Source organism: Morus notabilis, unplaced genomic scaffold, assembly GCF_000414095.1.
Source record: "Morus notabilis unplaced genomic scaffold, ASM41409v2 Scaffold351, whole genome shotgun sequence".
NCBI classification, from domain to species: Eukaryota; Viridiplantae; Streptophyta; class Magnoliopsida; order Rosales; family Moraceae; genus Morus; species Morus notabilis.
Genome location: NW_010366040.1, coordinates 271640 through 284763, shown reverse-complemented (window position 1 = coordinate 284763; position 13124 = coordinate 271640). Strand labels below are relative to the sequence as shown.

At 36.0% G+C, this 13124-nt stretch overlaps 1 protein-coding gene across 1 annotated transcript; it reads left to right on the top strand.

Moving 5' to 3' along the window:
- Positions 1-8618: 8618 nt before the first annotated feature.
- LOC112093781 lies at positions 8619-10580 on the top strand. The gene has a single exon (XM_024172923.1). The coding sequence runs from the start codon at positions 8619-8621 to the stop codon at positions 10578-10580; it is 1962 nt and encodes a 653-aa protein (XP_024028691.1).
- The last annotated feature ends 2544 nt before the right edge of the window (positions 10581-13124 follow it).

Genomic DNA, 13124 nt, shown 5'->3' with positions numbered 1-13124 from the left:
CCGCTTTGATCGCCTATGATCCTATCATATAAATTCCTGATCGTTAGATTTATAATCTAAGATAAGTAATTGCAATACAATTTGACACAAATTCGTGATTTTGTAAATGTTATTTTCTTAAAGTGCGTACGTCGTGTATAAAATCCTTGAAGAGATCTACGATTTCATGTTCAGTATCCAGACCAAAACATCTTCTATATCACCAATGTGCACCAAACTCGTGCACATTTTTCATGAAGTCACATTTTGGACATGTTTTGGAAATCAGACCAAAACCAATGTCTAGGGTCATTTTTGGGAAAAACTTTATTTCACAAAAGTTGTTCGGAACAAAATTTCCTTTAACTTACTGTTGGTTACTTTTTAAGATTAAGCTTCTATGTTGGTCTTCTAACTAAAACTGTGCCGGGTACCATTTTTGGAGTCAATAATCTAGTTTTCGATTTTGGTCTAAAATTGAGAATTTTCATTGTTTTAAGTTTCTACACACATTTAATCACCAATTCAACTTAGTTTACACATTTCATTCCCCCTATTCTTCATTATAACCGGGTTTATTTTAATTTGCAAACTAAATTTTGACGGAGTTCCGCCTAATTTTTAGGTTTCCCGAGCTAACCATAGCTTGTTTTATCCGTTGTTTCAACCTTTCAAACACATATCCCAATCATTCTCATTCCTTTTTATCATCATAAAAATCATAGTCTCTAGGGTTTCTTCATTATTCTCACAAGATTTCTCTCTAAACAAAAATGCTAAAAACATAATCCAATAACCTAAAATTTAACCTTTAAAACTCAGGTTTTTCAGTACCATTCATAACCGTAAGCAAATCATCATTCTTAGTAAAATTTTTCCGTGGTTTCTACTATTCATGGACGTGCAGCCAAGGTAAAAAATGAGGAGAAAAATTTAAATTTTACCTTAGAAGAATGAAGGACAAGCTCCTGTGACGCTAATCAATGGTAGTTTTTCCGCCGATTTCGATTTAAACTCATTTTTCTCACTTTGGGAAAAAAAATTTCTCTCTTTCTTTGGATGCATGTTCTTTTTTTTCTTGCATGGAAATGAATATTTTTCTTGTATTTTTTCCTTATAAAACCATTCATCAAAAGAGAGGAGGGACCTAGTGCAATTTTGACACTTTCTAGGGTCTTTTTTACAAAAACAAAACTCAAAATATCTATTTGGCTTCTCCCCTAAGTCTTGGCTGGCCATATCCTCTCTTTTTTGGTGTCCTACTCTCAGCCCACCATCCAGTTAATCACCTTAAATCTCAACTATTCATTTTTAATAACTATCTTATTTCAGTTCAGTTTAATTTTTATCTAGTGTGCGTTTTTCAGACAGTTGGTCAACTGTGTCAACTTTACTCAACCATGACTAAATTTTCAAGAGTGACCTATTGGTCGACTCTTCATCCACAAATTTTGACTCGGTCAACCCTAATTGATCAAAAATCATAATTTTCTCGCTTTAACCTTCGAACCCCTTTTTCATCCGTTCTTCGTTCTAATTGTTTCTAACACCCTAGAATTAATGTTTTTCAATTCATTTTCATTTCCTAAACTTAATATTCATGTGTTTGTCCTCTTGCGGGAATAACACATCGTTATGTGCCTTTTTCTTTATTACAGTTCAAAATTCGATAATTGTATCATAGTTAAGAAACTTCAGACTTTTAGCTTATACTTTGCTATTCAATATCAATATCAACAGATACTTATCATAAAAGTATTCATATTTATAATATAGAGAATTCTAGGAAATTTCATCTTATGTAATAATTTCTTCGAGAAAGTTCTTGGTCATGACAATCGACGTGCTAGTGAATTGGTGGTGGCGTGAAATACGCCCAAGGGTTGGCAAATTGCCTATGCAAATCCTCATTTCGTGTGATGAGCTCATTGATTCACTGGTCGCTCTCATCCTACTTGCGCGGCCAGTCAGTCTGTTGGTCATCAGTCTACTGGCGAGTCTCTGTCTCGCTAACTGGTGGATTTGTGGCTGGCCTGTGACGACCCTTAACTTTCGGTCATCATTTCTACATTCATACTTAGCATTACTCATCTTCTACTACTTTCTAATTATAATCTCTTAAAAATTCAGGGTAATTTTTTTTTCAACGGTAGTAAAATTGATTCTAATACTCTTTGCGGAATAAATCCTCGTTCAGTGATTTTTATAAAATTCAAACATCAAAAGTTACTATCCCGAAAACATTTTCAATTTTTATTTTAAAACTTTGATCTTGTCCTCCTTATTCGTGGACATGTATTTAACTTGTCATTCGCATATCATTACCATTCATACATCTTAATGTTGTAGCATTTTTGCTATGCATTCCGTAAATGCTATACCATTTAGATACACTAATCGTACCTTGTGACTTGAGGTTGCTATGCATAGCCTCACTATCTTGTAAACTCAACATTCATTACATCACTCATCTATATTCATAAAACATTATTTACTTTATACATATAAAGCTCAACAGCATTTTCAAAACACGTGATGCATCCACTACCCACTTTCCCACACTCTGTTGCTACATCCTCTCTGCATGCCAACAACAAGTTTCAGGGAGCCGGTGCCTTACCCGAGCTTCCAACAACACGAACAACTTAATGAGCTTCAGCTCAGCAAGAAACAGTAGGTCATAATAAATGTAATAATTATGCATATCCATATATGCATTCATGTCTTATATCCTAAGACACTCTATACTTCTAGAATGTATATCGCTTATGTTCTTCATCCTTCATTTCATGGTTTATTCAGCTTTCGTCTCTTTTTAGTCGTTCACATTTTATTCTCACGTTCTGAACAACTTTCATATTGTGTTTTTCTTTCTTTTCTTTCTTCGTTACGAATATCGTACCCTTATATGGAACAACTTTGTTTTTTCATTTTCTTGTCTTTTACTTCTTAAGGGCCATGTCTTGTTGTACCATAGTGCGCATACCCAGTGAGGAGTGGGGTAGCTAACTAATCCAACTCAGTCACGGTTTCATTTCTTTCATAATCATAATAACCATTCCTTCGAAGGCGGGTACAAATAGGATGTTTGCTTTCTTACCGTTGATCAATTTTCTCATTAAAACAGTAAGTTTAGTTAAATCTTATGACTTTGTGCATTTTTGAACAATTTATCACGAGATTGACTTTTCATTAAAGTTTAACTTTTTCTCTTAATTTGACCTTGACTTAACATCGATACATTCTTTTCGCAGAATAAAGTTCTACTACTACTTAAGTCTTGTAGATACATGCATAACATTGTATCTAATATTCAGGAGACATCTTTCACATTCTAGCATACATTTAGTATAGAATATGCTCGGATTGAGCAACATAGAGAAATAAGTTTATTCACGTTGTAGACAAGAAAAACTAATGATACTTATAGAAGTTTCGCCAATGATGCATCCTTTGTCTCACTCGATGCTTTCCAACTTCAATCATTAATAGATCCTTAAATATCCAATCATTGGATTTAAAATCTAAAATCAATAATTACATTAAATTTTAATTCGGAAGGGTCTACAATTCCTATGTTTGGTATTCAATCCCAAAATATTTCTTATCTCAAGAATATGCGCCAAAATCGCGCACCTTCCTCAGTCATGGGCCTAATTTTCAGTTTTGGTCCAAAACTGCGAATTCTCATTGTGTTAGGTTTCTACACATCACTAATTATCGAATCAACTTACTTTTCACATCTTAATCCCTTATTCCTCATGAAAACTGGTTTAGTTCAAAATGTTGAAACTAAATTTCGGCAGAGTTCTGCCTATTTTTCTAGGTTTCCCGAGCTAACTTTAGCTCATTTTATCCGTTGTTTCCATCATCAACCATAATTCTCATTCTTTCTCTTTCAATTACACCATCAACATCATGATGACTCTAGGGTTTCCCCATATCAAGATTTGCTAGAAAAAAAAGTTCAATAACCTAGAATTTATCCTTAATTCACTAGATTTCAAGTTCCCTAACCATTACAAGCATATCTCCATTCTAAGTAAAAAAAAATTTCATGCACTCACTATACTTCCACAGCTGCCAACGAAGAAGAAATAAGAGGAAAAACTTAAAATCTCACCTTAGGGAATGAAGAACAAGCTTCGGTGATTCTATTCCTTGGTAATTCCGTCGATTTCCGCTTAAATCACATTTTTCCTCACTTTGGTGAATTTTTTTCTTTCTTTCTCTCTTGGTTGGTCACTCTCTATTCTTGTGCATGAAAAATGACTATTGCCTTATGTATTTTCCCTTAATGAACCAACCATCTAAAAGTAGGGACAAAAAAATACAAATTTTGACTTTTCCAAGGACCATTTTGCAAGAAAAGTCAAATTTTTTTCCTTCTCCATTAAGCTTTCGCCGGCCACCTCCTTCCTCTCACTTCCCATGTGTCCAAATCTAATCCTTCCATTCTTTTATCACTTTTAATCTCAACTGTTGATTGATTTCATAATTATCTTATTTTGGTTCAGCTTAATTTCCTGTCTAGTGCGCGTTTTATCTACATTTTTCAGACAGTTGGTCAACCTAGTCAACTTTGACCATTATTGAATAACCTATTGAGGATGATATTTTGGTTGACTCATGGTCAATAAATTTTGACTAGGTCCACTTAAAGCAGTCGAAACCCCAATTTACGCGATTCGGCCTTCTGAACCCCTTTTTTCGTCCATTTTTTCGTTCCGATTGTGTCTAAAACCCTAGAATTGATGTCTTTGAACTCCTTTTCATTTCTTAACCTTAATATTCATGTGTTCACCCACTTGTGAGTTTAACACAACGTTCCATACTTCTTTCTTGAACATAGTTCAAAAATCTGTAACTATATCATAGTTCAGAAATTTCTGATTTTTAACTTATAACTTGCTATTTACTACTATTATCAACAAGCACTTATCATAAAAATATTCATATGGATACAATAATTCTGATAAATTTCTCGATCATGACATGGCCTGTTCTCATCGTTCGTTATGTCTATCACAGGGGGAGTGTCTGAATTTGCAGCAATAGGCCCAACGTTGGGTGCCAAACTGTAGAGGGTGATTTCTACAATTGAATTTATATAAGGCCAATGACTGAATCCAAACCAAACAGTGAATTAATATCGCGTAGCAGATAATAAAAGCAGGAAAAAGTAAATAAGAAACAGAGACACAAGATATTTATAGTGGTTCCCCGAGGAATCTAGGTACGTCCACTGTAGGGTCTTCGATGACGATTCCACTAATATCAGTGAAAAAGTACAATGTCATTGAGAGAAAAGTAGGAAGAGAGAAGAGGAGAACGTTGAAAAATAACAATACTCTGGGTAAAACAAGCCAAATCTCCGTAGAAAGTGCTCTATATGCCTTAGAATGCGTGGAGAACGCCATAGGAGGCTAGGGCTTGCTAGCGTGGTGCTTTGGGCATGAATATGCATGCATGAGGAATGAGATTGACGTGAATTAATCCCTTTTTATAGGCTTGTTGGCTGAATCTCTGTAAGATAATATCTTCTGTTTGAATTCTCATAGGAGATATCCTGTAGATACGCCTGAAGTTTGAATATTTGAATTATGATTGAGATAATCCCTTTTCTAGATGAGATATTTGGGATTAAATGAGATTCCCTGAGATTTAGGGAGATAATCTCATGCATAATATGGTTCTTATCTGGTAACTTGGGCGTCAAGTCATCCATGCAATTCGGGAAGCTCGCTGGACGAGCTGTTGGTCCATCGGGTGGCTTGATTCTGATGTGCTAGAGTCGTTCTTCTAAGTCATCTCATGATATGGGAAGTTTTGAACTGATAAATGGCTTGTCGTCTGCTTGAGACTCGTTTGAGACTTGTCTGTCCAATTTCATGTATGGTGAGAAATGTCATAGGCGAATGACAACGCTCATTCTTCCATCATCTTTCACGTGCATAGTGAAAAATGAGGTACGAAATTTAACCTCAACAATATACAATTAGAAACTATGTAAATAAAAGATCATGGAAGGGTGCAGCGAAATGACGTGACCACGTTAAATATCACATTCTTGGCCTATTCTAGAACTTACAAAACTATTGGTTCAAGACTTCAAAGTTGTAGTTAAAACAAATTTTTTTTTCTCTCTCTCTCTCTCTTGTTCGTAGAGGAGATTAAGGTTTCTCTCTTTGGTTTTCTTCTTACGCCAGAGTCTTAACACCGCCTCTGGCAGGTCACCGAACTCTCGGCGCTTTTGTGGCAGCTCTTCAGAGATTCGATTGCCTACTCTATGACGCGATGGCTGATTTGTTGCTATTGAGTCCTACTTGTTGGCTATGGCTAATTATGCTTTTTGTTGTTTTTATTATTTAATAATAATTGCGTTCATACTTCCAGCTTGTTGGTATTTGTTTATGTTGTTTTGCTATTGTGTTAGTTCTGTAATGACGGAGGTGGTTTCCCGCCTTCCGAGCTTATCAATGTGTCCCATATATTTATCAATGGCATGGATGATGGTATCGGACTAGATTTGATTCTGTTGTGTCGCTCGTGTCCCTATTATTTGGGGTTTGGTCTCGGTCGACTGGATTAATCCATCGACTGTTGTGGTTTTGTCTAACGAGTCTTGGTCGCGCTCAATATTTATGTGCCGAGCGGGTCTTTCCTCATTGAGTCTCGGCACTTGTGTTTCGCCCATGTGCCTCATCTATCTTTACTGGTGGATCTAGTCAATGTTCGCGATAAAAATTATATTGTAAGTGGTGCTCACTTGCGACTAGTTTGAGTATATAATATTTTTTTTAATGAAATGAAGCTTACTTGCCACTAGAGAATGTAATATTTTTTTAATGAAATGAACTTTTTTTTTCCTAAAAAGACTTCAACGTTTTAGTTAAATTGATTTAATTTCTTGTTAATGGTGATAAATTAGCACGTGCCAAGTTGCCCAAGAGTACCGGACAAGCCAGTTCGGTGCGTGAAAAGAAATTTCAAAAATAAATATGGTCGACATGAGAAAACGCGTGACAAAATAAAAACAATTGACTACTGATAAGTCAATATAAACGGAGATAAAGCTATGCAAATATGAAGGGATAATTTTTCTTTTTGAGAGTGGTGAAGGGATAATTTTGTTAATAGCGTTAAATAAATAAATGTATTACAAAACATCATGATTCTGTTGTAACATTACTTTTTAGTGCTCGTCAAGTAACTAATTAACTCTAAATTCGGGTTCCACCATTTAGACAATTCCAAATTATCAACAATTAGTGATAAACCCTAATGTTTATCTCTCTTCCACTTACAGTCCCACACAGTCTCTCTAATTAGCAGAAAATAAAGGCAAAAAATATGCCAGATGTCAGTCCTATCTGCAAGCGTTTGTGTGCTCAATGTTATCATAAACAAAGATCTGGATCTTTAAAAACGAGCCTTGTCCAAATCGGGGTTCATGACTAAATTTAACGGTTATTTAAATATTTGGGAAATCTAAACATTAAAAAAATTTGTAGTTGGACACCCTTAAAAGGTTTGAACTAAATCAAAGGGAATTTTTCAGTGATAGCATCAACAAGATAATATGATTTTATTTCTACCATCGATTTTAAATTCATCATTTATTCTACTAAAAAATTGAAAAGTTATTTTTCATATTCTATGGATTGGATATATATATATATATATATATTCTAACGTAATATTTTTTTACTAGATATTTTACATATTCTGGAAGGTTATAATCTCAACAGAATTATTAGTTTATAAAGTTAGGTTACTCTGTTACTAACTTATGTAATATGTTATATTTAGTTTTTATCTCACTGGTTGTTAGTGTAATTTGTGATTGCCTTATTTTTGGCAAATTGTTTGAAAATTATTTTTGGCAAATTGGTGGTAAGTTTTGGTAGGCACTGTAAATTGGTGAGCCACTTAAGGAAAATTTGGCTGTCATGCTTAAGGGCTGAAAATAAGAGGATTTGCTTGCTCAAAATCAAGAGTTGACTTTGTGGGATTAATAGCTGGGAGCTTTTTTCTATTAGAGGTTGAACGGCAGAAAAAGGAGATGGACAATGTGCTGAAAGTATTATGCAGACTGTGTGCTGAAAACAGAAAAGTTGTGTGTGTTCATGTGAGAATGAGATTGTAATGTTAAGTGTCGCTTGATATGTTGCGACAAATTGTTAGAACACTTTCGAGTTGGTTCTTCGGGAGAAGATTTCTTTGGTTTCAGGAGGAAACCGTCAAGTCGAGTGGTGCTCGCTGATCAAGTTTTCTAAGAAGATTCTAGGCAACGGCGACATCGTCAAGGAGGGAGTCGTTGAGTGTGTAACACCGTTCGGTCCTTTATAATCTTTTAAACTTAGTGGATTGATCAATGTCTGGGCGTGGCACCGCAGAGTAGGTGTGCGCACTAAACTGCGATATCATTTTTTTGGTGTCCTTTACGTTTCTGCATTAGTTTCTTGCTTTACTGTTTTGCTGGTTTAATTTTAGATTTTCTGTCACAAAAAGTGTTACAGTAAAGTGTTGCAACACCACTTGTGACACTAGGATAAAAACGAACCTAACATAGTCAAACAAAAAGGAACTATTACCCTTGCCTGTGAGATTTTGGGAGTTGGTTTGTTATAGCAGGGATGGATTTTTTGAGAGAAGGTGGTTCAGTTTCACATCCTCCTCTCCTCGATGGCTGCAATGACTCTTATTGGAAAGTTCGTATGAAGGCGTTCATCAAAGCACTTGATGAGAAAGCGTGGCGTGCTGTGTTGATTGGTTGGACGCACCCCGTTACTAAAAATGATGCTGGAGAAGAAGCTATGAAACCCGAAGAGAAATGGTCTACTGAAGAAGATCGATTGGCGAATAGCAATTCAAGAGCTCTTAATGCCATCTTCAATGAAGTGGATGCCAATCAATTCAAGCTCATTTCTACATGTGAGATGGCTAAGGAGGCTTGGGAAATTCTGCAAATGGCGCATGAGGGCACGACAGCCGTGAGACTATCAAAGCTTCAAATTCTTACTACTAGGTTTGAAAACTTACGCATGCTTGAAGATGAAACAATTTTTGATTTCAATTCAAAATTGTGTGATATTGCTAATGAGGCATTTGCCCTTGGAGAGAAAATATCAGAGGAGAAGCTTGTGAGGAAGGTCTTGAGGTCTCTTCCACGGAGGTTTGCTTATAAGGTGACAGCTATTGAGGAAGCCAAAGATATCCAAACAATGAAACTTGATGAGCTAATGGGTTCTTTGCGCACTTTTGAGATGAATTTGGATGAAAACAAGGAAGGAAAGAAGGAGAAAAGTATTACATTACAAGCCAAAGTTGATTATGATGATGAAGAAGACTTGGCCCAGTCCATAACAAAGTTGTCGAAGAAATTCAACAAGGTGATGAAGAAGGTCAATAGGAAGAATGAGAATTCAAGAAATGGCAATTCCAGCAACTTTCAGAAGAATAAAGCTGCAGCAAATAACATAGAGATGAAGACCAAAAACAGGGGTATTCAATGCCGGGAATGCGACGGATATGGCCACATTCAATCCGAGTGTGCCAACACCCTCAAGAAGAAGAAGAAGTCGTTTAATGCTACATGGAGTGATGAAGACTCTGAAGGCAGTCCGGAGGATGAAGACCATGTGAGCAACTATGTTGCTTTCAATGTTTATACTGATCAAAGTGTTTTTGTAGACAGTGTTACAAAAAGTGTCGCAGACAGTGTTGCAACACTGCCTGTAACAGATTCTGTGAACAGTGAAAACGGAGGAGATTTTTCAGATTCTGAAAGTGACAGTGATGGTGAGGAGTTGACTATTGATGCCACACAAGAATCCTATAAGACCATGTTCAGCAAATGGATTAAAGTGTGTGAAATGAATAAGTCTCTACGAGAGCAAGTTGGTGAGCTTGTTAAAGAGAATGATGTGCTTAAGAGGGTTGCCGTTAACAATGAATTTCAAGCTACTAAAAATGAGAAAAAGTTGCAGGACACAAGAGCTGAACTAGAGAGCACTCAGAAAAATTTGAAGATGATGAATTCCGGCACCACCAAATTGGATCATATTCTCTCTATAGGAAAAGCAAGTTGTGATCGTCATGGACTTGGCTACACCGTTGAATGTTCAACGTCCAAGACAGTATTTGTGAAGGAGACACATGCTTCTGAACCTCGGACAACCCTCAATAAGAAGGTTATTATTTCACCTCCTCGACGTAAAAGATTTGTTCCCATATGTCATTACTGCGGTTTAGCTGGCCATATAAGACCAAGATGCTATAAGTATTTGAATGCTTTGAAGAGAGGTATGCTCATGAATCCACCAAATTCCGCAAACTCAAGAAGGACACCTAAAGCAAGGATTGATGTGCAAAACAAATTTCCTAGACGTGTTTGGGTAAGGAAATCTGATTTAAGGTGTCATAGGACTTATACTTCTTTAGAAGCATGTACTAATGGTTGTGTGTGTAGTAATGGTGGCTGGTCCAAGCATTTGACAGGTGATAATATCAAGTTTAAGAGAGTGTTACATTCAGGGGGAGTAAGACTCGTAGAAGACTCAGGGGGAGCAACAGCTTCTAAAAGGTTATTTTATTAGTATTCCTTTTAACTTTGGCTGTATTTGTCAAAAAGGAGGAGAACTATTAATACCCCCTTAGTTGTTTTTTTTTTTTTTTTATCTTCTATCTTGTAATAGATTTTTTATGTTAGTTTTGCCAAAAATAGCCAAAGGGTGAGATTGTTAGTGTAATTTGTGATTGGCTTATTTTTTGGCAAATTGTTTGAAAATTATTTTTGGCAAATTGGTGGTAAGTTTTGGTAGGCACTGTAAATTGGTGAGCCACTTAAGGAAAATTTAGCTGTCATGCTTAAGGGCTGAAAATAAGAGGATTTGCTTGCTCAAAATCAAGAGTTGACTTTGTGGGATTAATAGCTGGGAGCTTTTTTGTATTAGAGGTTGAACGGCAGAAAAAGGAGATGGACAATGTGCTGAAAGTATTATGCAGACTGTGTGCTGAAAAAAGAAAAGTTGTGTGTGTTCATGTGAGAATGAGATTGTAATGTTAAGTGTCGCTTGATATGTTGCGACAAATTGTTAGAACACTTTCGAGTTGGTTCTTCGGGAGAAGATTTCTTTGGTTTCGGGAGGAAACTGTCAAGTCGAGTGGTGCTCGCTGATCAAGATTTCTAAGGAGATTCTAGGCAACGGGGACATCGTCAAGGAGGGAGTCGTTGAGTGTGTAAGACCGTTCGGTCCTTTGTAATCTTTTAAACTTAGTGGATTGATCAATGTCTGGGCGTAGCCCCGCAGAGTAGGTGTGCGCACTGAACTGCGACATCATTTTTTTGGTGTCCTTTACGTTTCTGCATTAGTTTCCTGCTTTACTATTTTGCTGGTTTAATTTTAGATTTTCTGTCACAAAAAGTGTTACAGTAAAGTGTTGTAACACCACTTGTGACACCAGGATAAAAACGGACCTAACACTGGTGATCGCGATGAGGCTCGGGATGCTAAAGTAAAATAAAACATGGTATGATTTAAATGTTTTCGATGCAATAGAATTGTGATTTATTATGTGTACATATTGGACGTTATTTAACGTGTTTACCCGATATTTTAAATACATTATGTTTGATCCACATAAAGTTTGATCGCAGTCATGTTATATTTTCACGAGTGGTGACACAACAACGTCACAGTGCTCTAGAAAATAAAACATTTTTACTGCTTCATTAAATCATGCTGAATTACTTACATTAGATGGAGCGAGTCGAGAATGTCTTGCTCAAATAAAAAGAGGATATATCACAGGTGATAGAACCAAGCATATTTCGCCGAAGTTCTGCTTCACACATCAGCGACAAAAGAATGGTAATATTGACGTTCCAAAAATTCGCTCATGCGACAATATGGCTAATCTATTCACTAAAGCACTTCCGACCTCAACATAAGAAATTGGTATATGGTATTAGAATGCACTACAAGAATAGTGACTTTAAGAGTCCAACCCTTTGCTACCAAAACATTTTTGGTGGCAGAAAATACACTTTTTGCTACCAAATTTTGGTAGCTGAAAGTATCAAGGCTTTAGTTATCAAATTTGATAGCAAAAATAACACAATCCGCTACCAAATATAATTTGGTAACAAATAACATGGCGGGAAAAGAATTTTGGTTCCCGTCAAGAGCTTTTTGCTACCAAAATAATATTTAGTAATAAAAACATAAGATTCTGCTACTAAAAATTTGGTAGCAAAATATGACTTTTTTGCTACCAAAATGTTTTGGTAACAAAAAGTTGGCGGGAAGCAAATTTTTTTCCCGCCCGAGGTATTTGCTACCAAATTATTTTTGGTAGCAAAACATATAACATTTGCTACCAAGAATTTGGTAGCAGAATCATGTTTTCTGCTACCAAAATTTGGTAGCGAAAAATTAAGTTTTTGCTACCAAAAGCATAATTTGTTGCTACCAAATTTTAGTAGCAAAAAATCAAGTTTTTGCTACCAAAAAACATAATTTTTTGCTACCAAATTTTGTTAGCAGAAAACATGATTCTGCTACCAAATTCTTATTTTGGTGATAAAAAGGCATTTTTTGCTACCAAAAGTTGTGTTTGGTTCTGTTCTTGATTTCATTGCCGTCCAAGACTCTCGTGGCCTCATTCTTGATTTCTTAAACCATTGATTTCTTAAACCATTGATTTCATTTCGTTCTGTTCTTAAACCATTGATTTCTTGATTTCATTGCCGTCTGTAGAGTAACGAAAAAACATGGTCCTCCACTAGGGACAATACGTAGTAAGAATGAGAAACAAAAAAACATGGTCCTTTGCTGGGTACTATGTGTTTTTTAGTAGCATGAGTAAAAAAAATGGTCCTCCACTGGGACTATGCTATTTTAGTGGAACAGTAATAATGAGATAACAAAAACACATTGTCCTCTACTGGGGACTATTCTTTTTAGTAGCATAATAAGAATGGGTGATAAAAAATGGGAGAGTTATGCTAAATACAGACTCTTTTACAGATTCTACTAATAAAGCAAGTTACGACCTGGTAAAAGGAGAGAGAGGCTGGTGAACGGAGTGAGGGAACCTGCTTCGAACGACGAGGAGAGGAGAGGAACAAAGAAAAATTC